The sequence below is a fragment of the Muscardinus avellanarius genome, assembly GCF_963383645.1.
Source record: "Muscardinus avellanarius genome assembly, chromosome: 14".
Lineage (NCBI taxonomy): Eukaryota > Metazoa > Chordata > Mammalia > Rodentia > Gliridae > Muscardinus > Muscardinus avellanarius.
Window position 1 is genome coordinate 877814 of NC_137800.1, and position 24412 is coordinate 902225.

Consider the following 24412-nt stretch of genomic DNA (forward strand, 5'->3'; position numbering starts at 1 on the left):
TCCTGTCTGGTGACACCCCCGAGCTCCTGTCTGGTGACACCCCGAGCTTCTGTCCTCTCTAACCCTGAGCTCCCGTCCTGGTGACACCCCTGAGCTCCCGTCCTGGTGACACCCCGAGCTCCTGTCTGGTGACACCCCGAGCTTATGTCTGGTGACAGCCTGAGCTCCCATCCTGGTGACACCCTGAGCTCCTGTCTGGTGACACCCTGAGCTCCCGTCCTGGTGATTCCCCAAGCTCCTGTCTGGTGACACCCTGAGCTCCCGTCCTGGTGACACCCCAAGCTCCTGTCTGGTGACAGCCTGAACCCCTCTCCTAGCATCATGGCCCCTTGCAGTTGTGATGAATGAATTCAGGGCTTAATCCAGTCAAGGACGCCCAGTGGGGTGGACCTCGGTCCACACCTGCTGCCGCCCACCCTCACTCCCTCACGCCGGCTTAGACCAGGTGTGAGCTGTCAGTCTCCGCTGCCCAGCCGGCTGGCCACCTGGTGGTCGCACCCGAACTCCAGGAGCTCAGACCCTGCCCAGCGCCAGGGAAGAGCCAGCTCGTGTGCCCCCGAGCCCCAGCAGGGCCTGGCCTGGACCCACAACGGGCTCCCCGGCCTCGCCTCACTCCGTCGGGTCCGCTCTGCACGGGTTTTTGTTGTTGTCGTGTGCGGCATGCCTGTGCTGCAGAGGTTTCCACCTGTGTGGGCGTGTGTGCTTGTGACTCTGCCCCGGACGCTGCAGCAGCTTCACCGTGGCGATGTCAGTGAGAACGGAGGAGCAGCTCAGAGCACCTTTTCTTTGTACTTTCTTTGCTTGTTTTTACACCTCTTGTGAAGCTTCCCTCCTCGCAAGATTTCTGAAACTGGCAAGTATTTAGCCCTTCCTGGCTACACAGGATTTTACTGGGCCTGCCTTAGCATTCCCCAGCCACGTGGCTGTGTTTCCTTGAGAAAGGTGTCGCATGACGGCTGCCGAGAAGTTGGTAGAACCCATGTCGTGTGTGCCTTCCAGTAAATAGACACAGGGCTCTCCCGGGGCTCCTGAAAGCCCAGGCACAAGGCGGGGAACCTCACAGACTGCAGTGGCCCAGGCCTGCATTATCACTTGAGTTCCGTGACCTGCCCGTGTGCTAGACAAGAGGAGGAAGTCGGGAGCCCCGCAGCTGGCTCCTGGCTGGCTCCAACTCACTATAAAATGAAAAAGTTACATCAGAGAAAACTTTCTAAGAAAGGAGAAAGTGTGTTTCTGATGTGCTGCAGTTAATGTGTGCAGAAGGCTGGCGTGTGTCTGAGCAGGTGTGTTTACTGTGGGCTGTGCACCTCGTGGCTCTTGCTCCTGGCACCTGTGATCTACACTCTAGGACATGTTACACCAAACGCATTTTCTTGCTGGAAACCGTGCGCACCATCGTGTATTAACTCTAGTCCTTCAGGTCATGAGCAAATGATCACGCACTGTACATTACCTCCCTCCTGCTTAACAGGTCCGTTTCCCACATCTCGCCTTATGATAAAGACCTTACATGCGGGTCAGAATGTAAGGCCATTTCTTTAGGCTACGTCCTGGGAGCAGAATAACTTAGGCAGGTATCCTCAACATTTTTATAGTAAAATGCGTGGCTCTTTTCATTACAAAAGTTCCCTGAAATATGTATTTGAATCTGTTTGGCCCACATCATTCACTTTTCAAATTTGGCCATGTATACCAAAATTATAAAATGCTATCGCCTTTGACCCAGCAACCACAATTATGTAGATATGCTCACCAAGCTTGTGCATCACACAAGTACAGACAGGCCTTTAAATCAGTATTTAACACTGGCACAAGATAGAAGTCATTGAATTACCCCTCCACTGCACACTGACTAAATAAAGTAGGTTATAAAATGGAACTGCGCAGTTAGAACACACAGCAACTCCATGTGTCCTGACATGAGACTTTATATTAATTTTGTTACGGTCTTTTTGTATGAAATACTGAATCTCCAAGCCCAGCAGGGTACAATACGGGGAAGCCATGATCCACTCCAAGGGGCAGTGAGGAGTCCTCACAGGAAGGTTAGGTTTTTTACTCCAGAAGGTTCTCCCCACAGTCTGCTCCGTCTTCCTGCTGTCAGCACGGGCGGCACTAATTAGGTCCAGCTTAGGTGCATGTCTGCGGAGCTCTCCCGGTAAGAGACAGGGAGTCTCTGGCTTTCTCTGGCTTAGGCAGACAAGGGGCTGTGTAGAGGAGGGGTTCAGAGCCGGGCTCCAAGGGCAGACACACCAGGCGAGAAGCTGGCGCTGGCCCCGATCCTCTGGGCCCCCGGCGAGGTACTTACCTTCGCTGGCTCCCTGGCTGCCCAGAGCACTAGGAACACCAGCAGGTCATCGTGTGATCGCTCGGGACAGTGCTGAGCACCCTGGGCCACACCTAGCGCACGTAAAATAAACACGATTCACCACTGTTGTCCCTGCTCCCGGCCACACGGGAGTGGGTCCGTCTGCACAGGCTCGGCGTGGGCCACCAGAGTCACACGATCCAGGGACAGCCCTTCTCTCCAGACTCACAGAGACAGCATCCCCAGGACTGAATGCGCTCACCTTCTCCTTATAGAAATTGGCTATATTTTTAAGGAAAAATTAAGTTTTTAAAAAAAAACTTAGCTCTGATATTTTAATTTGGGGCTAAAAGCCCTTCAGATAGAATAGGTAGCATTTTCATGATTTGGGAAGGGGATGGTTCCATCCCTGGAAGAATCTTTTCCACCACGCTCACCTTGGTTTCGCTTACTTTTCAATACTGGGAATTTGAGGAGGTGGGAAGATTCCTGTTTCGTTTCTTTCCTGTTCAGAAAATGTTCTGTGCTATATTATCCTGGGGAGCTAGCATTTCATGGCAGATGGCTCAAAGGCCTGCTGGGTTTGGGGCACTTCTCAGCGGAGGCCACAGTAGGGTTTCTGGAGGTGCTGGCTTCCTGGTGTGATCTACAGCTCCCGGCCTGCAGTCCTCCTCAAAGCCAGAGGCAAGAAAAGCTCACCTCGATGTCCCACCGACGCCCAGTCCTGCCCATGTCTCTCTGTATGTGGACGCAGCCGTCAGTGCGGTTCTCTCCGTCTGCTTCTCTGTTGTCGTGAGCTATGTTTGGTTCACACTTGTACTTTCTCTTCAGTGTGGGCTGTGACAAGAGCTTTCAAGTCCTGTAATATGCAGTCCAACAAAGCCTGATTTTTCTGCCTGAGCTGAGCTAAGCAATTTTATTTGCATATGTTTAAAAGCCCAAAGTGAAGCCCGGAGTTCAAGTAGTTATGCAAAATTTGATGAAACACGGTAGCAACATAATTACACCAATATGAACGCATTTCCATTCCTGTGGATCTACCGGGTCAAGTGCATTTCTGCATTAATTAAACAAATGTGTAATTAAGTACAGCAAATGAGCAACAGCAACAACAAAACAGCTCCTGGCCCAAGTCCCAAGTCTGGTTCTGAAATGAGATGCTCTGTGTTGCATTAGGTGGAAACAGCTACAGATTCGGACACGGAGAGCAGAGGCCTGCGGGAGTACCACTCGGTCGGCGTTCAGGTGGAGGACGAAAAGCGGTAACTCAGCCCCCATGCCCTGTCCCACCCTAACCCGCAGGGCAGAGCACGGCTTGCTGAAAGCCTGGTGATGCCTCGGGCCAGGCCGCTGTCAGCAGTGAGCGCGCTGGAGATGGCGCACTTAAACTTCCCCTTCACATCGCTAGAGCAGGGGCTGGCGTGTGCCTGTGTCTGGTTTGTTCAGAGGCAAGGGAATAACTCTTCCTAAAGTAATCTACCACCTCCAGACGTCAGCCCTGGAAGCCAAAGTCCTTTACCCAAAGGAGACAAAGAAAGATGGGCTGAGGGGGGCGAGTGTGTTTCCCTAGTGTGGAAATAAAAAGGGAGAGAAACAGGTCCAAGGCTCCGAGCAGGGCGGCCGGTGTCCCCACAGCACCTCCTCAGTGTGAGAGGCAGAGGGCCCTCCATCAGCAGAGGACCACAGCGCAGAGGATGACTTCAGTTCCTGTGTAAAAGCACACCCACTGTCACTGCAGAGGGACAGTGCAGGAGCGTGCCTGTGCCACAGTGCAGCAGCGCTCTCTGCAGAGGAGGGCGAGGACCCACTTGAAAGGCCTCAGCACAAGGCATCCCGGTGCACGGTGCCCGGCTTCCCCAGTTCCCTAGACCTCAGCTCACAGGCGCCTGTGCCTGGCACCTCCTTGCCCTGTGCTTTCCGCAAAGGAGAAGAAGGCAACTCCATTGTCCAGCCGCATGCACAGGGTGCGGAGCCAGAGCACGGCACAGCGACAGCAGGTGGTGGACATACAACCACGCAGCCCTGGACACGCCACACATGTCACACACACCCCACACAGCCACACACACCACACACAGAGACTCAGCACCACACCCAGCATAGACACACACAAATGCACCCAGCACATGTGCCGCCCGTGCAGATGTCTCGGCCAGCGATGTCCAGGCCCTGACTATAAGCTGGGTCCCCTTATCACTGTAACTGGCCATATGAAATTGGTGGCACTTTGATACATACAATGAAAGCTCTTAGCCCAACATGGTGCGGTGTGCCTGTAATCCCAGTAGGTGGGAGCTGAGCGTGGAGGATTGCTCATTCAAGACCAGCCTCAGCAACTTAGCCAGGCCCTGTTTCAAAATTTTAAAAATAAATTTAAAAGAGCTGCAGGCAGCTGGGCATGGTGGCGCACGCTTGTAATCCCCGCGCTTGGGAGGCGGAGACAGGAGGATCGCGCAGGTTCGAAGCCAGCCGCGCTGGCGTAAGAGACCCTGTTTCAAAAATATAAAATAGGTCTGGGAGTGTAGCCCGGAGGTAGAAGGGCTTCCAGGAACCCCAGTACCACCAAAAAAAAAAAAAAAAAAAAGAGCTGCAAGGTATATCTCAGAGGTAGAATGCCCCTGGGTTCAATCTCTAGTACAAAAAAAAAAAAAAAGAAAAAAAGGAAGGAAGGAAGAAAAGGGCCTTTGAGATGCTCAGGGCGTTAGAGGTTGCATTTGTGACTTTGCATAGGAACGCTAATGAGGACAGTATCAAGCTATCCCAGTAGAGAAGAGGCTGGGCTGGGAGTGGGACCCAGAAGCCATGTACCGAGAGAAGGCCTTCACGTCTTCGGCGGGAGCTGTCAGACTTGCCTTGGGAGGATGCTGAAGCTGAGTTATCCACACTCAGCATCCTCCCGTAGGTGAGCGCCAGCCAGGCGAGCAGGCCCTGCCCTGCTGAGGCTCCCTTCACGTGCATGTCTGGAGAAGCCTGCTATCTGTCCTCCTCCCTCCCTTCCAGGCATGGACGTTTTAAACGCTCCAACAGCGTCACGGCGGCCGTCCAAGCGGACCTGGAGCTGGAGGGCTTCCCGGGACACGTGACCATGGAGGACAAGGGCTTCCAGTTCGGCTCCTCCTTCCAGCGGCACTCGGAGCCCAGCACCCCGACGCAGTATGGGGCAGTGAGGACTGTGCGGACCCAGGGCCTCTTCAGCTACAGGGAGGACTATAGGACCCAGGTGGACACCTCCAACCTGCCCCCGCCTGACCCCTGGCTAGAGCCCACATCCCTGGAGCCAGTGGACCCCGGGAGGATGTCTCCATGCCGCAGGGATGGCTCCTGGTTCTTGAAACTGCTGCACACAGAGACCAAGAGGATGGAAGGCTGGTGCAAAGAGATGGAGAGAGAGGCGGAGGAGAACGACCTCTCGGAGGAAAGTAAGAGCTCTGTTGCCCCGCGGTACCTAGATGCTGTAATGTTGATGGGTCCCTTCCGCATTTAGGTGACTGGAAATAGGTGAGCTTCATGAGTCCAAGAACCGTGTGAACACGTGGGAAGAAGCGCCCTTGCTGAGACGCCACAGGGCACTTTTCTCCCAACTGTGTGTGCGTGTGAGTACAGGCACGGTATGCTCTGTGAGATGGCCTAGCATGAAATCAATGTGCTAACATGTTTCTTGAGAGCACAGTGATCTCGTCACGAGTGAGCTCTGGAACTAGTGTAGGACATTTTTATCATTTGTCCCACATTTACAGAAACTTGCCTTGGCACATGTCAAAGGACAGTGGTAGATAAAGGAATGAGTCAGTCAGCTCAGAGGCGCGGCGCCGGCCCTCTGGCCTCGTCTTCAGTAGGACCCTGCGATCTCTCCCCAGTCACATGGCTCCGACGCCAGCCTGTCCCGAACTCTGGATGGCTGGTCAGGGCCTCTGCCTCTCTACGCGGACAGGGACAGCATCTATTCCCCGCCTGTCCCCAGAGACATGGGAGAGGAAGCCAGAGATTGAGTGGTCCACAGAGAATATTTTTCAGGTCCAAAACAAAGAATATTTTTCAAGTCTTAGCCCCTAAAATGTCTGTAGTATTTTATTTTAACATCGTTTGAATTTATGCCTTTCGGGACACATTCAGAAAGTCGTCTTCCTCTGAATGTGCAAGTATCTGGACATTAGTCATGGCCGCAATTGTAAGATAATAGGCAATGCTAGAATACTGGCCATAACGTTCTTTCCTGTACTTACTGTATGTTAATTTTTAATTTGGAATTTTATATATTTTATTCTGTTTGGTTTTTTGCCCAAGGATTAGTTACTTTTTAAGAGACCGTTAAGAGTGGCATATGTAAGGAGTATTTACTGAACCTTCACTACGTGCCAGGTCTGAGCTAAGTGCTTCCCTGACATCGTTTAGTGGCCTAGATAGAGGTTACTGTGAACAAGAAAACAAAGGTGCTTAATTCCTCACCAATAACGTGAAGACCAGCAGAGGAGCCGGGGCTGGAGCCAGCCGTCTGGCCACGGTGCTTCTGCACTGACCTTTGACTTCCTCCTGGGGCTCCCCTTCCTCTCTGGATTCCTGTGCACCACCTTCTGCTGCTGTTGTAGGAAGCGGACTCCCATCTCACCCTTTACTTTTGACCCACCGCAGCTGCAAGACCCATCTACGGTCCGCGGGCGTCCCTAGGCTGATGGGTACAAGCTGAGGTTCTCAAGCCTCAGCCATGGGGATGAGGAAGGGAGGTTCGAGGTCAGTTCTGAGGGTCAAAGCGAAGACCCCTTCAATGCCAAACATGTCCTAGCCACGGCCTTCTCCCGGGGTGCCCAAGAGGATGCTATGTTTATGCCAAAGAGCTACCGTGTACACAGTTGAATGTGCTGGCATGTGAGGCCCAGGTCAACATGCAATCCCAGTGCCTTAGGTAGAAAATATGTACATTTCACTTCCCAGTGACCAGGCATCTGGAACACGCCTTCCCTAACTGGGTACGAGGCTGAGTCAACTGTTGACGCCCAGTTTTATTCCCTACATGTGTTTTAACCTTTCTGAACCACTTTCTGGACTCTTTCGTTGATGTGTGTTCAACACACGTATCAAGCCACTTTCCAGGGAGAAAAAGTGATGCAAAGATGCCCACGAGACAGCACAGAGCCTGACTCTAAGTCAGACAGCACCGATCCCAAGAATGGGAGAGGTGGGACCAGGAGAAACCACGAGACAGGAGGATCTCGGTTTGCGGACAGCCTCAGCTACTTAGTGAGGCTCTCTGCAACTCAGTGAAACTCGGTTTCAAAATAAGAATAAAAAATAGGGCAGGGGGTGTAGCTCAGAGGTTGAATGCCCTTGGGTTCAATCCCCAGTTTCCCCCCACCAAAAAAAAAAAAATCAGAGGCTTTTAACTGGGAAGGCTCCCAGAAGCTTCCTGGAGCAGGTGTGGGACCCCGAGGGGCAGTCAGCTTGATGGTACAGGGGTGAGGGAGGAAAAGTGGGCTCAGGATGAGCAGAGGAGTCTGCTCCTCATGCCCCCACAGGGGGAGGCTAGCCTCCCAAGGCTCCAAAGCTTGGCCCTCTGCTCCCGTGGCACAGAGCTTTCTCGGGACAGGCCTCCGCTGCCACCCTAGAGCATGTCGGGTCCTTGAAGGCATTGGTTGTGATTGCTGTCACCCTGTGTGTCATGCCAGGGCCCACACAGGGCATTCTACAAGTGTCAGGCAGAGGGAGAAGCAAGGCAGAAAGGGCAGCAACCTCCACAAATAGAGGCCCATGCCTGCCTCGTAAGAGGGCAGCATGCACACCCCAGGCCAGGAGCCCTGCAGCCTCCTCTGCAGACACCAGCTTGGTCACCTCGACCCACCACTCCCCAGCCACTCGGCAAAACCCCGGGCCTGTGAGCACAGAGCGGGCTGCACAGGGGTTACCCTGCTCTCCTAAATTCCTAACTTTCCGTCTCTGCTACGCAGATGGCGGCAGGCTCCTCGTGTCTGCCGTCTGTGTGCCTTGCACGTACGGCTAGCACAATGCTAATCAAGCTCAGATATTTCCCTAATAATGTTTAGAAGGTAAGATAACCTCTAACTCCAGTCCTAATTTTAGCAGCAGATAGAGAGTCATTGGTCTTAGCACTTTTAAAAATAAAGATTAAATTAAACGGCTTATTAAACCAAAAGTCTGAGCTCTGAATATTGAAATTTCCATTACATAACATAATTTTCACCCAAACTGTAATTTTATAATCACAGTTCACTGAGCTGATTGAATGAATCTAGATTCATCCAGTCCTCTGTGTTTAATAAAAATGATCAGGAACCAAATGAAAACTAGTTTACATTAAGTAATACCATGCAGGCCTCCCATTGTCGGTACATAGGAACAGAAATAGTCAGGAGACACTCAACTATTATGAGACTAGAGATTGCGGATTCTTGTACCAAATGAGCAACGGCATAAGGTGACACCAAAAATGATGATGTCTTAAAAACAAGCAAAAAGCATCCTAACGCCACAAAGATCTTATTCAGTACATCCATAAAGATCACAGTCAACATCTCCACAAAAGCTGCATTCAACACCATCATGAAGATTGTATGGAGCACCTCCATGAAGATTGTATGCAACACCTCTACAAACGATCACACTCAATTTTTCCATGAAGATCTTATTCAATGCCTTCACAAAAATCACATTCAAGACCTCCTTGAATATCATACTCAACATTCAACACCTCCACAAAGATCCCATTCAATGCCTTCATGAAGATTATATTCAACACATCCACAAAGATCATGTTCAATACTTCCTTGAAAATCACATTGAAGTCTCAGCAAGTAGTGAGACTCTCATCAATGTAGCAATACCCTATTTCCAAATAAAAATGTAGCTTGGAGGTAGACTATTTCTGGTTTCAATCCTCAATCCCTTGAAAAGAAAAGAGTACATTTAATACCTCCATGAAGGTTATATTCAACGTATCCATGAAGATTGTATTTAACACCTCCACGATGATCACACAGATCATATTTGGTACTTTCACAAAGATTATATCAATACCTTCCCAAAGACTGCCCACAAAACCTCCATGAAGACCACATTCAACACATCCATGAAGATTGTATTCAACATATCCACAAGGACCTGACGTTCTCCAGGCCTCAAGGAGGAGTGTGTCTAGACAGGTCTTATGAATAGTGTTGGAACACTTTGTCCTGAGAAACTTCCCCAAATAACTAGTAGCACAAATGCCGCCTGGCCGGCTACGAGAATCCCAGATGAGCCAAGAGGACTTGGCAACTCCGGGCACTGGCAGCTGAGGACCTCCAGTGTTGTGGCCACCCTAATGCTGGGGAAGAAATGGTGGGTCTGTGGGCTTCTGGATAGGGGTTTCCAGCAGCAGTGGACATTCGTACAGAGCACAGCAGTGACAGAGAGCCGAGGAGGACCCTGGGAAGGAGCATGATGAGCTTAAGCAGCAAGGAAGAGCTGACCAGAAGAAACTATCAGCGTCTCTCCTCAGCCAGGATGTCTGAGATCCATGGCTTGAGAGCAGCCAGGGTAAGACTCCTGAGTGGGACACGTCATTGTGTTCCCATGGCCACATCAGCCTCCCGTGGACATGTCAGTGCTCTGATGGGGAGTCCTGAGCAGGACAGGCTGTGTGCGCACACAGCAATGTCCTGCCTCCGTAGACATGCGGTTGCACTATGATGGAAAGTCGACTGCTCTTAGACCTTCGATGGGGCCAACTAGGGATCGTCTTCATGGGACGAGACAGAGACTAGCAATCAGCTGACCAGAAGCCTTACCTCTGGCTCTGAAGTGGCTCCAGACGCACCAACAAATCTAAAGCTTATAAACACCCACATGGCCACTTCAAGCTGCAAATTCTGCAAAAAAAGAGTTCACTGCAAATTTTGGACCATAAGAAGAAGGTAAATGTTGTCCTCGTATTTCATGGCAAATTTACATAGAATTGGAAATTATAGATGGCACATAAAAAAAACCAAAAGGGCCAAGCAGGCAAATCAAATTGCTTTGTACATCAAAGGCAAGGGTTACATGAGGCTCTTTGTGAATTTGCATTCTGATGAGCATTAGTCCTTATTGGCAGCTCTTGAGAGGGAAAATGCCTATAACAAAATTGGAAAAGTGTAGTGGAAAAGAATAAATTGAATTTTCACTTTGAGTTCCCTCAATTATAGGAAAGTATTTACATGATAGGTATCGGATAGGATCATTGCCACTCACTGAACAGCAAATCCCCCCAGCCATTAGCATTCGAGCCTTAGCCGCAAGGCCTCACATCCATTATCTCTTCCCAGCCATTTTCAGTTTATACCATTTATAATAACTCTCCGCAATGTTAAGTCAGTGCCAAGATACTGCCCGTCTATCCGTGCTGCACTAAAGACTATAAATTGAGGTGCTTTCTATTAATACTTCAGCAGAATCCCATCATAAGAGGAATATGAAAACCAGGGATTCGAACTTTGAATTTTATGGAACAAACTGAGAGTTTTAAATTACAATTTCAAGAAACAGTCAAATAAGTGCATTTCTTCATTGCTTCTATGTTTCTGCATTGGTAACTTAATTGAAGCAAGCCCTTTCAAATATTTTCTTCAATTACTCAGGTTACAGAATACAAAAGAAACAGAAATCTGGCCCTTCAAAATCAGCCCTGTCCCTGCTCGGTACCAATGTGACCACCAAAGATGAGGACCCCCCCTTCACTTTGAGACACCCCGCAGTCCCTGCCCACTCCTACCTTACTCCTCTCCTCTCCCTGCTCATTAACCTGGAGCCTTTACAGATATAGCTTGAGCATGCCTAACCTGAAAGTCCAAAATCTAAATTTCAAAGCCTTCTGAGCCCCGGCATGGGCCACAAGTAGGAAATGCCACACCTGGCCTCTTGGGACTGGCTGCAGTCAAATGTGAATATACTAAAAAAGATGGTATTAAATCACCTGGGCCATGTGTCTAAGGTATGCATGAGACATGTGAACATCATATGTAGATGTGGGTCCCAGTCCCAATATACATAAGCCCCTAGACCCCCACATTGAAATCTGAAACACTCCTGTCCCCGGCATCCTGGAAAGGAGATGCTCTACCTGGTCCATCTCCAGGACCCTCCTGCTTCCTTCCTCATCCCCCTCCCGGCTCCTCCCTACTGCCATGGGATGGCTGGCACACTAGACCAAAACCCGGTGGGCAGGTGGGAGCAGGTACAGGAAGAGCAGTCTCCTTTGAAAGCCATCCATCCAGTCATGTCGGCGCCAAGACCTGCAACCTCCCACTCTTCAACCTTCTGAAACCGAAAGAATGCCAAACTGTGGTCAAGTTTATAGACTTCTGTTAAGAGTCATGGTTCCTTACTTTTGCTATCCTAGAAGTGACCTAGGATTTGAGGACTTTGGGGAACTGACTTCATAAGAGCAATGAGGATGGACATTGGGGTGACACAGGTACAGGGCTGGCTAGAACCTCTGTCAAAGGGCACAGGAAGAGCTGCAGATGCAACCAGTGATGCCCCAAGAAGGGGCCCAACCAGGAAAGGGCTGCACCTGCAGGGTTGGGTATTTGGTGCAGGGTGGTTATCTGTGCTCAGCAGAGGATCTTGAGGAAGGAGCAGGAGACAAAGCACATGGAAGTCATGGCTAGCTGCTCTGAGATGAGCTCCAGAAAGGAGGGTCTGCCCAGAAGGTCCACAATCCGGAAGAAGGCTCCGCTGGGACCCCAGCGCAAAGTATGTCCTCCTAAGATGCTTAAACCATGCCATGCGGTGGAAACCCAGGACAGACCAGCAGGGGACTCAGCAGGAGCCTGGCAAATGAAGGGAAGCCCAAGGAAGGGGCCTAAGTGGACAGGGGTCCCCACACGCCCCTAAGAGGCCTGCCAGGCTGCTGTTCCCAGCACAGAGCTGCACTCACCCCAGAGGAGGGCCGGCTTTCCATACAGGTCTCAGCCTTTCACTGATCCAGCCTAGTCCAGAAGTAGCCATGCCTATCTGTAATTTGTTAAATTCCTTGCATGATGAAAACCACCTCGTTTACTCTTTAAGTTTACTCTTTGACTCACTAACAATGAGAATCACTTAGATGGCCTGTCTTCACAGCTCACCACACTGGCGGAGTATCCTCGCATACTGGAAAGGGCCGTGCTGCCCTTCCAAACGCTCACACAGGCTGGTGAGTCCGGGGCTGAGTCTAAGCAGGACCAGGGTCTCCTCCCCACCGAGGGTCCCCGGCACCCTCTCTGCTGGCTTCTCCACATTGGAGACTCATCTCGGCACCGCTGGGAGACAGATGCCCGCAGTCCATTAGAGATTCTTTAACTGAATCCAGTGATTTCGCCGATTCCAATGTGCTTTTCTCAGAGTTCAGGAATGGATGTTTTACTGGCATTCTGTGAACCTGGAGGGGTCCACACCACCTAAGGAGCTGCCAGTGTGTTCTGCCCCGGCCGTCTCCCCCTGGATACAGACCCCAGGACAGCCTCTGTGCCCAGGAGGGGGCTGCTTTCGGTGGGGCCAGAGGATAGAGCCCTCACAGGCATGCCTTTGATCCTGGAACTGGCACTTTTGTATACATTCATGGCCTTATTTATACTCTTTCTGACTTCATCCCTGACTCCTCAGTCACCCCCTGGAGGCTCCACTCATCGATCTGACGCTGTTCTTATTCTCAAATATCTCTCTAGCTTCCGCACAGAAGAAGAAACATGTCTACTCAGGGTTTTTGTTGTTGTTGCTTTGTTTTTTGCAGTACTGGGTATGAACCCAGGGGCATGGTACCTCTGAGCTACACCCCCAGCCTTATTTTTTAATCTTTTATTTTTTTTTAAACAGGGCCTCACTGAGTTGTGAAGGGCCTTGCTAAGTCGCTGAGGCTATCCACAAACCACGATCCTCCAGTCTCAGCCTCCCGAATGCTGGGATGACAAGCATGCACCACCGCGCCCAGCTACTGTCTACTCGATTACTGAGACTGACTATACTCACTTAGTACGATAGTCTCAAATTCCATTCATTTTCCTGCAAAAGGCAAGATTTTGTTCTTCTAAAAGTAATAAGTGAGCTTAGCAAGGTTGCAGGAGGCAAGGTCAATATTCGAAAATCAATTGTTGGGATTCTAGCAATAAACCAAAGGAAACTGAAAATTTAAAAATACTATTTCCATCAGCATCAACTAATATAAGACACTTAGGAACAAACTGGCAAATGATATAGCACGTATGCACACCACATTGCTGAGAGAAGTTTTAAAAGACCTACGTACATGGAAAGGTATGTTTACAAATCGGAAGGCTCGATATTGTTTAAGAGAGCAGTTCTCCCCGCGTGGATTCACAGGTTCATAATAATCCCACTCAAAGTCCTAGCAGGATTCTTTGTAAATATTGACAAGCTGACTTCAAAATTTTACATGGGCATTCAAAGGACATAGATGTACAAACAATTATAATGAACAATAACCAAAGAAAAGCAACAAGAAAGATAGTGTCCAGGAAGCCGGCCGTGGCGGCTGCACTTCCCGAGGGCTGGAGCGCGCGAGGGCTTGGTCCACGAGCTCCCCGCGGCTGCCCGCGGCCCCGCCTGGCCTGACCTTTCCTTCTCCCACAGTCCTCGGCAAGATTCGCAGCGCCGTGGGGAGCGCCCAGCTGCTCATGTCCCAGAAGTTCCAGCAGTTCTATTGGCTGTGCCAGCAGAACACGGTGAGTGCTGGCGGCCCTCCCTCCGACGGCACCGCAGTGTCCTCGGGGGCCCAAGCGCAGGTGGACACCCAGGGAGGCCGTGAAGGGAGGCCCGGGGACCCCCACCCCCGGGGCCCACTGCCCGGCCTACTGCTATAGGGTGGGAGATGTTAAAGTGCTTTGCCCAGCCTCAGTCCTTGCTACCCTGCTGGGAAAGCACAGATGGGGGCTTTAGGAGGTTCCACTGGAGAGGAGAGGAAAGTGTCTGGGACAGGCCATCCCGGGGAGGGGGGTGGCCTGGGGTGAGGGGGTTACACGCCAGAGGTGGGTCTGGGGCACCCATTTCTGGGGAAGGAAAGCGGCATGGAGTGCTCCCCGTGTTGGGTCCTAGAGCCGCTCTGGACACCTTTACACGTGTTACATCTGGGGGTGACTGACGGCCCTTTGACGTCCAGCTTAGTGACCCTTCGCTGTTTCTCGCCCCTGCCCCCGGGGAGGGGGCCAAGGTGAGTCTTTGCAGGTCCAGTCCGCCCCAGCTGTCCCCATCTGCTGATGTCTAGCTAGCAACCTAGCCCAGGGAGCCACACACCCGGCCCTGGCAAGCCACGAGGAGTAGGTGGGCAGGAGGGAGCCCCAAGCACCATGGGAGGTGTGAGCCTGGGCTCCTGGGTCTTCTCCCAGAAAACCCTTGAGGAGATAAGAGGTAAATGGCTGCTGTGGCCACAGCCACAAGGAAAGAAAATGAGCAGGGGCCCCGTGGAATAGACACGGACAGCGACACAGGAAGGGGTGGCCGCGAGCTCGGACAGGAGGCGGCCTTACAAAGTCAGGAGGGAGCTGGACGTACCGTAAACTGGAGTCAGGAGTGCATCTGGCACTAAACCTGGTTCCTCTGGACACTCGGGAAAGCGAAATTCATGCCTTTGTGTATGTACTTACACATTCACGTTGAGAAGTGCACACGTGTATGTTCAAGGGTACTTATGTATAGATATTAACCTATGTTCACGGTCACTGCCTATTTCTACATATACACATACATCCTGTCATTTGTCTAAGGAAAATAGCCTCCATAACTCTGTGAGAAATAGGTAAATAGTATTCACAGACATTATAGGCAATTTCATGAGCCAATACTGACTTCTTCCACAGGGAGCATTTTCAGTGAGATGCAGACACGTGTCTGCTAGGCCCGTGGCGGCAAGGGCAACGGGCGCTTCGCTCGTGTTGCGCTGGGTTTGTTCATTTGTGCGGAGACCCTGAACACTGCACGTTCTCACCATCAGCGGAGGCACAGACACCTCCGACTGTCAATCACATCCTTAATGAGGGTCGTTAAAGCACGTCTTCCCTGATGTTTTCCAACAAGCCCATTCAAGTTCGCCAGGAGACTTAGATTTACCAACACGTGACCTATGCATAAAAGTTTTAATGACACTGAGAAAGTAGAGCAGAAAGGTATTGGGCCTTGAAAGGACTGCATAACTGGATCAGTTTCCGTGGCTGTGCGTACAGCCTCACCATCCGAGCGCCTGCCTCCCGCTACCTACCTGCCATCTTTAGAGTTGTTTTTGCCGTGAAGGAACTCTGTGTGCTATGCAGAGTTGGAGAGGCCCCAGCCACCCTCCAGGAGCCATAGTTCAAGCCATCCTGTGTGGAGGCATACTCATCCGCACCCAAGAAAGGCTCACCTCCTCCCGGAGAGCGGCTGACGCTAGTTGTCCTGAAGTCGCCATACTGACATCTTTGATGCCTTTTGAGTTTAGAAATATTTGGCAAGGCTGCTTCCCCTTCCTTGGGCCTTTATCTAGGACTGCTATCCAGAGCTCCAAGCTCTTTGGGGAGGGCTGGTGCTGGGGACAAGCCTGGAGGGGATCCCCTGAAAACAGAGGTGGGTCCTTTGGCATCAAAGTCTATGCCTGCGGTGCACAGGAGCGCCGCAGGTGGCTGGAAGTTAGGCGGGCATCTTCATCAGCATTCTCACTTCCGTAATTCAAACACCTGCCCGCCTCGACTTGGGGAGGGAAGATTCATTCCTCACAGCTCAAGAGCCCAGTCCATGTTAGGTCGGTGAACTCTGCAGAGCTCAGGCATGGGAGTTGAGGGAGGAAGAGCGCTGGAGCTCTGTTCTAGCATCACAGAGGCCAGAAGTAGAGAGCGTGCCTGCCAGAGGCAGGGCCATATATGATCCCCAAGGCCACACCCAGGTGCCCCTCTTCAGCTAAGCCCCGCCTCCAACATGGCTGCCTCTTCTCTGTGAGGTCCAGGGGGGCATTCTAAATCCAAGCCATAGCCAGGCGTGGTGGTGCACACCTGTAATCTCAATATTTGGGAGACAGGAGGATTGCAGGTTCATGGCCAGCCTCAGCAACTTATGAGACCCTCTGCAACTTAATGAGACCTTGTTTCAAAATAAAAAATAAAATAGAGCTGGGGTATACATCAGAGGTGGAATCTCCTGGGTTCCGTCCCCAGTGCCTAAAAATAATTCACTAGGCAGAGGTCGAGGTGAGGCTGTCTGTGGAGGTGATTCGTGACATAATCCGGGGAGACGCTCCATGCAAGTGAGCAGAACAAGATGCCACGCGGGGTACCCCGTCCAGCCGCGGGAGCCCGGGTGTTCTCAGAGCGCTGCTCAGCAGCCAGGTGCGCTCAGCCCTGCGCACGAGCAGAGGCTGCCCTCTAGTGGCCCGCGAGAAGAACATGCGCAAACAGCAGGCCGCTCTGGCCTTGCCTGGGCGCTGAGACGGGAAGGGATTGGTGTCAGGTGCTAGGGCGGCCCTTCTGACCCTCACTAAGAGCACAGGCTGCCATGTGGGCTGGGGACTGGAGCGACAGTATGGGTCCGGATGTCAAGCCAGGTTAGAAGAAATAGAGACGAAGCAGTAGAAGTTCAGGTCAGGCTGCAAGCAAGCCTCCCAGAATACAGCGGGAAGTGCAGTTAGATAAACGTTATCTGGGTAAGGCTTCCCATCTGAGCTAGCTTCTCCTGGGTCCATCAAAGCACACGGAATCGCACTATTCCCAGCACAGGAGCTACACAGCCATGGAGAAGATGAAGGACATGGCCCAGCCGCCTGGGGCCTGCCGTGCCCACCGCCGGCTGGCACAGCCTCCCAACTGGGGGGGCCTGCCACGCGCTGAGGCTGTGCTGTCCCTTTGAAGGCTTACTTGCCTGTGCTCCCTCCACAGGAGCAAATAAAGGCACAGTATACACACACTTGTAAGGTGTAATCCTTACCAACACGGACCAAGCCACCAGGTCAGACCACCAACTCCATAACACAGCTGAGGCCCACGCACGAGGCCTGTCCCTGGCCAACAGTCTGCAGTGACCCCAACACAAGGCCCTGTTGCTTTCACAAGCTAGCAAGGGTTTAACACTGCCACATAGCCAGGCACATGCCTATAATCCCAGTACATGGGAGGCTGAGACACAAGGATCTCAGGTTTGAGTCCAGCCTCAGCGACTTAGTGAGAACTTATTTCCAAATAAAACATAAATTAGGGTTGGGGGGATAGCTCGGAGATGGAATGTCCCTGGGTTCACTCCCCAGCACCACAAAAGAAAACCTCCATTATCTGCCGCTTTTAAACCTCTTGCACACACTTGTGCTTGAGTATTCACGTGTGCCAGGCTCCCCGTGGTCAGATTCCTCCATGGCCGCGTGGGAAAGAGCAGCCCAAGACGCCGGCTCTCATCCCCATGTGTCTGCAGGACCCCAGCGCCATGCCGAGGCCGACGTCCCAGGACCTGGCAGGTTACTGGGACATGCTGCAGCTGTCCGTCGAGGACGTCAGCATGAAGTTTGACGAGCTGCACCAGCTAAAGATCAACGACTGGAAGATGATAGAGTCACCCGAAAGAAAGGTAGATGTGGCCGGGCGTGGTGGGCACATCTGTGATCCCAATGCTGGGGGGACAAGACGGAGGGTCGCAGGTTCAAGGCCAGCCTCAGCAACTGAGACCTTGTTTCAAAATAAAAATAAAATAGGACTGCAGATACAGCTTAGAGATAGAATGTCCTTGGGTTCAATCCCTAGCACTGCAAAAAAAAAAAAATGAAAGAAAGGGAGGGAGGAAGGAAGGAAAGAAGGAGAGAGAGAAGGAAAGAAAGAAAGAAAAGAAAGGAAGAAAGAAAGAAGAAAGAAAGAAAGAAAGAAAGAAAGAAAGAAAGAAAGAGTTGAAAAGTAATAGCTTGGAGGGGGACTGTCCCAGCAGATCACCAGTGCTGGCTTCCTAGCACCTAGTCTAATTGCAGAAAGGGTCCACTTCAGGTAACGCACACCCATGGGTCGCCCCGCCTTTAGTTAGCAGCATAGGCTCGAGTTTTTCAGCTGTGCGGCATGTTCCTATGCGCACATGGGTATGGACAGGGAGAATTCAGTTTGCTCATGCAGCTGTCTCTCTTTCTGTGTGCCTTGCACATAGATCTCCCAAAGGCGCCAGCCGAGACCTCATTGCTTCTAAGGATAAATGTTCTGAATCCTTTCCCTCGAACCTTTGTTTAGATTACATTAGGATGACCTCCCTCCTCTAGGTCATGTTAGGTCTGGCTGCAATGATGATCTATTCAAACATACCTTCCAGTTGCCTGCCTGGATTTGTAGATGGAGCAACATTTTAAACTTTATGGAATACTCTGAAGATGTAATCTTCCTGTGATGTGTTAGCCTGGACCTCTAAAATGGGCTGAAAAGTTACGCTACCTTTACTGGAGCCCTGGGTCCTCCCTCTTTGTTCAGGGCAGTAGACGGCCAGCATTGGCAAAGAGTAGTGATTCCCCAACACATTTTAGGGAAGCAATCGTAGTCTGATTTTTCTAGACAATGTCCATTAAAATAAGGTTAAAAAGAACGTGTTTGATTTGTAGGCGAGGATAGCTGGATAATCAGGAGGCCAGCACAGGTCTGATCATCACCAATGCCTTCCCAAAGGCACCAGTGGCCAGCCAGGACCACCCACCGTTGCCCTCTGGCCGCAGGGGAGGGAGACAAGTCCAGCCTGCGTGTGCTCAGGTGCAGGAGCCCAGAAACAATCGGCAGCCGGAAGGTTATTCTAACAGAGCGCCGAAGCAGAGTCCAGAGGCCTCCCCGGGCCGCTCCCCACAGCTGGAGGCTAGCGCACACACATCTTCCCGGCCATCCACAGGGGACAGTTCTCAGGAGAAGGCAGGCTCTCACTGAGGATACAGCCTGGCGCAGAAAGTGAGCATCTCCTAGAGAGGAGCCCCGCCGCCCGCCCGCCTCCTCTGCGCAGCCCCAGCCCAGGTCTCTCCTGAGCTACCTCTGTGTGCATCTCTACAGGCCCATGTTTGTGGGGCTGCCTGGAGGAGAGGGAAGAAATGGCGAATGTGGTCGAGTGCTGAGGGCAGGAATTGCATGTTTAGAATTCGTTACCCCTTGTTTAAGAGGTGCACCAGGACGTCAGGAGAGAGTTGCGGCTTCTGGCCTTGGTCTTCATGACAAGCAGCACAGAAATGAAGTTGCTGAACCCAGAACAGCTTCCTAGGCCCTGGTATTGGGGCTTCCACTGAGTCAGGTGCACGAACACACCCACCCTTCCCCTGACACTCAGACACAGGCGGGCAGTGGGAGCGAGACGCAGTAGGCTCCCTGGTGCTCTGCAGAGACAGGCACCTGCTAAGGAAGAGCAGGGTTCTGTCCCCTGGGAAGGGACGCGTGGGGCGGCGGGGTGCCAGTGGCGGGCAGGCCCGGCTCTGCTGTCAGGGGCAGCACTGAAGGGCCCAGCGCTTCACTGGACACAACCCCTTCACCCAGCACTTGCGAGCATCACGTAATGCCTCTGTTGCCAGATGCAAAATTTATTTTTCTGGGAAAAGGCACACGCATATTTAGGTGGAAGTTGCTTGAGACGACAAGCTAAGGGTCAAAAATAATAATTTGCATCATTTTACCAAGCAAGTGAAAAACCATCATCCAGGCTCATAAATACTGTCAGCGTCAAAGGGGTCTTAGGGCAAGAATTGAGAATTTGGCCTAAGGTTCCTGGGACATCCACCGCATGTGCTGGCCCCATGAATGTTCCTGGAACTGCAGAGTCAGCTTTAAAGGCTGCACCTAGAGTTTAGGACGTCAGGTGACTGCGTCCACACTCCCTGGAGTTTAGGACAACAGGTAATGGTGTCCACACTTCCTAACAGGGATTGTCCAGTACTCATCTGGAACAGTGCTTTCAGGAGTGTGGGGACCCGGCTGAGCGTTCCTCCAGCAAGAACGTCAAAATAACACACAGGCTAAGGAAGTGTCAGGCGTTAGCATGAGGAATTGATTTCCTTATTTCTAAACATTGTCCCAAACTCTGAGGGACCTTTGAATCTTAAACACTATGCAAAAAGACAAAGCTGAGGCTGAGACAGGAGGCTCCGGGTTCCCAGACAGCCTCAGCTACCTAGTGAGGCCATTTGCAATTCAGTGAGACCCTGTTCCAAAATAAAGAATAGAAAATAGGGCTGGGGGTTCCATCCCCAGTACAGCAAAAAGTAAAAGGACAAAGCTGACACCATGGGGGCCAGAGAGCACAGAGCAGGCAGTGACCGAGCAGGGCACCGGCAGGCGCAGCCCCCAGGGACCCTGCCCACCGAGGGTGCTCTACTCTGACCTTCAATTTTAACTTGAAATGCTTTTCAGGAAGAAAGAAAGTTGCCCCCTCCGATACCAAAGAAGCCCCCCAAGGGGAAATTTCCCATTACCAGAGAAAAGTCCCTGGACCTGCCCGACCGACAGCGTCTGGAAGCCCGAAGACGGCTCATGGCCGCCAAGAGGGCGGCCTCCTTCAGGCAGAATTCCACCACGGAGCGGGCCGACAGCATCGAGATCTACATCCCCGAGGCGCAGACCCGGCTCTGAGGACGGGACGGAGGCCGCGCACATCCGCTTGGGTTTCTAACGAAATGCCTGTACAGTTTCTTGCCTACCTGGTACTCGTCTCATTTCCTCCGCTGAATATGCCTCCCGTCCCGCTCTTTGTATATAAACTCCTAGAACGCGCTTCTCTTCCTCGGTTTGCTGAGCTCCCGGCAAGAACGACCTTCTTAACCGATGGCCTGGCGAACCATCAGCTCTGATGGACGGGCCTGGTGAGACCTGTCGCCCCCTCGTCCCAGAGGACCGCAGACGCGCCTCTTGAGATGGAACCCAGCTTATACTTTGTTATTTATATTTTTATAAATCGTGTGGTACCTAGAGGTAAGAATAATAAATAACTACACACGGGTGCATCTCACCACTCACGACAGGCACTAGACATCAGTGGAAGGTGCTAACTCGAAGGGCAGGGAGTCAGACCCCACCCGCTAGCTGCCAGCCCCTCCCCCAGCCGACAGGTGCCCGCGTCTCCAAGAGAAAGCCTTAGGTTCCTGTGTCTCCAGTGAGTTCACGCTGCCGAGGGGATCTCCCGCCTCCCAGCTCCCACCCGACATTCCAAAGCCCCGAGGATTGCAGGTCTGAACCCACTAGATGGCACATGCAGTATGATGTCTACACATCAAAATAAGCAAATGTTCCCAGTGGGGAGGACGCCCAAACGGGATGGGACGTGGAGAGAAAGAACTCCTAGGAAGCCGTCATTGCGTTTTTCATTCCTTTGTAACTTCAGACATCACGTAGAGCACTTCCTTTAAGTTTCTCCCTTTATGCTACATGTGGGTTTTTTTTTTTAAATGTATGTGTATATATACTCTCAAACTGCTGTCTCAATTGATTTTCCAGGGTATTCTTTAAAAAAAAGTTTGCTTGTTTAAAATGACAGTTGTGATGTTGTAAAAAAAAAAAGGTATAAGAAATAAGAATGTGAGTGGAAAGTACATCTCAGTTTAAATGGTAAGGGAGAAATGTGGTTTACACTTGTATTTTTCCAGAATTCTTTCGTCCTATGCAGTATTGCGGAAGTCAAGAATCTATTTCTTGCCTGTGTTAGACATGGAGGGGAAAGGTCCCACATGGTGATTTCCAGCTGTGCAATGTAACAAAAGCAACTAGTTTTCCTGACTCTGAGGCACCAGAGAAAAGTCAGAGCCACTCCAAGGAGCAGGCCTTCCGTGTAGAATCAAGCACAGGCGCGGGCAGTGGCTGTCCCTGCGCGACCCCGTGTCAGGCCCGCTCCTCCAGAGGCAGGGCCTGTCTGGCTTCTCCACTGGGCACCGACCTCAGAGTCCCCGTATCTCTCGAGGTCCCGGCAGGTTGCGAGCTAGGATGTCTCCTCCCACACCCACGCCAGGTCTTCCTCTTGCCGCTGTAGGAAGCACCGGTGCTCAGCCAGGGATGGACAGCGTAACCGCCCTTAGCACTTTGTGTTTCTCGTGACTCGCACTTTAAAACGCACCTAGCTCCCTCCGCACTGGGCAGCCTCGCCCTGCGGGAACTCGGTAGAGTGGCCCCGCGGGGCGTGTCCCAAGACTGTACCCCCTCCTCCTCATGGTCTACATTCCACGAAGCATGGGGTTCTTGGGGCACAGTTGATGTAAGCATGTCGAGCTTCAAAGTTTTACTTTTCTAAAGCTGAGTAGTTAAGAAGTCCCTGTAAGAACAAAACCCTGTAAATTGAGCCTCATATCTGGTATATATTTTACCAAACAGCCTTAAAATATATTTGGAAGCAAAAATCAGTACGAATGTATATCCTTGAAAATGCAAAAAAAAAAATCCCTGAAATATTCTTCTATAACTGAGTCCTATTTCCCCAGAGTGTTCAAAGCATTTTTCTACCTAAATAAATACCTAACTCCTGAACAGTGTACAATAACATTGCTTCTTCCTGTATTCTCTCTACCATGTTAAAGCAAGTGTATTTGTAAGCAGTGGCATTAGGCTGTAAAGCGATGTGATATTGAAGAGGAACTAGTGTTCAGACGCAACTCCAGATGAGCAGACTCCACACAGACTCCTAGGTAAAGAAAATGCAAACGCATACACGCACGCCACCTGTACACACACATTTACCTCCAGCAGCTGATGGGTTTTATCTCATTTCCTCGAGCTTATTCAGAACACAGAGAAGCATATTAGACAATATCTATTTTTCTTAGATCCCAGATTCTGCAGTCCCCACTCTGACAAAGGATTCAAAGGATTTGGATTATTATGTCTTGTAGACTGATTTTGTTTGTTTGTTTGTTACTTGACAATCCCCAAAGCCTTGGCCTAAACCACTTGTAGGTAAGCGAATGAGCCTTCCACCCTGGTCGTCGACTTGAAGTGGAGGATGTGCCCGTTTGGTTGACTAGGTGCCAAAGATCCTCGGTGGTAGCGCAAATACTTGCTGACAGGTCTGGAGGCATGCCCCTGCTCCTGTACCCCCAAAAAGTGCAATACCTTCAGTTTTCCTGCAGGTGACGTTCTTTCATGGAACAAGAAGAGAAGCCATGTTTATGTATTGTCTGTTCAAAGGAACTGAAACTTCCAGGACACTGGTGTGGCTCCCCAGGCAGGCTCCTTCCAGTTACCGCCAGCAGGTGCCTCGCGGAGCGCCCCCGTGTGGCCCTTTCGTTACAGCTGAAACATCATTAATGGAAGACCACGGGTAGATCTGAGGGCACCATTGGGAAGAAAGGTGTCTCTGGAACAACACTGTCTTCAAGGTGAAGTTCTCTGGAACCCAGCCTGCGTTCCTAGAGATGTGCCAGGCAGCCGGGGACCAGAACGCCTTCTCACACCAGCAGGCTGACAACACCATGCTGAGCCTTAGCTGAACTCTCAAAACACAAGCCTGACAGGAGCAGGACCCAGAAAGGAGAGTGCCGTGTGTCCGTGGAGCAACTCATCCCTACGTGTCCGTCGTTACTGTGTTTGATGTAAAGCTAGCTTTCGGCAGTAATGACTTGACGTTGTCGTTCTCTGTAAATTTATACCACCATCCTAGAACGGGATATAAAGCAATGAACTGTTGTGTACCAAAAAAATCACATTTTTGTTTAAAAGGAAATGTCTATGTTTTCAACTCCAATTCCATCCTTAAAGATTTCAAGTATTTGATAGCAAGGCATACTCTTAACGACCTGTGGAGTGAAGGGGACCTTTCTGCGGCTCTCATGGAAACGGCCTTGTGCATCTGAGCAGACACTTCCCGAGCTCACAAGTGCACAGGTTCTGGTTGCGCTTGGGGTTTTTGTCCCTGTTTACTGTCTTAATTTTTTGCCTTTTTGATACCATGCTAAGCAACCAGTGTTTGCACCACTTTAATTCAAATGCTGCAATCTGTATTCTTCACTCAGTACAGCCCGCAAGGTCCTGCCAGGCGCCCACCGCTGCCCGGGGCAGTGTCGCTGGAACGCCCAGTAATGATGTGGATGTCCGGCCACAGCCCTGTGGCGGCTCCCTCAGCAGCAGCGGGGGCCCTGGGGCTGCCAAGCCCTGGGGTGGCGGGCAGAAAGTGGAGGTGCTCTCCTCTGCGCCAGGAGGCCCTGCCAGTCAGACT

The 24412-nt window shown here is 51.3% G+C and overlaps 1 protein-coding gene across 1 annotated transcript in view; it reads left to right on the forward strand.

The window, feature by feature from the left end:
* The window catches only part of DLGAP2 (DLG associated protein 2), a gene marked incomplete at its 3' end in the record, with an annotated part of 448164 nt that extends 427317 nt beyond the window's left edge, over positions 1-20847 (forward strand). The window contains exons 10-14 of the mRNA XM_080710521.1: positions 3485-3570; positions 5309-5727; positions 13907-13998; positions 17696-17848; positions 20629-20847. Of these exons, the coding sequence (XP_080566647.1) occupies positions 3485-3570; positions 5309-5727; positions 13907-13998; positions 17696-17848; positions 20629-20847 (969 nt within the window). The remainder of the gene's footprint in view (positions 1-3484; positions 3571-5308; positions 5728-13906; positions 13999-17695; positions 17849-20628) is intronic.
* Positions 20848-24412: the final 3565 nt, after the last annotated feature.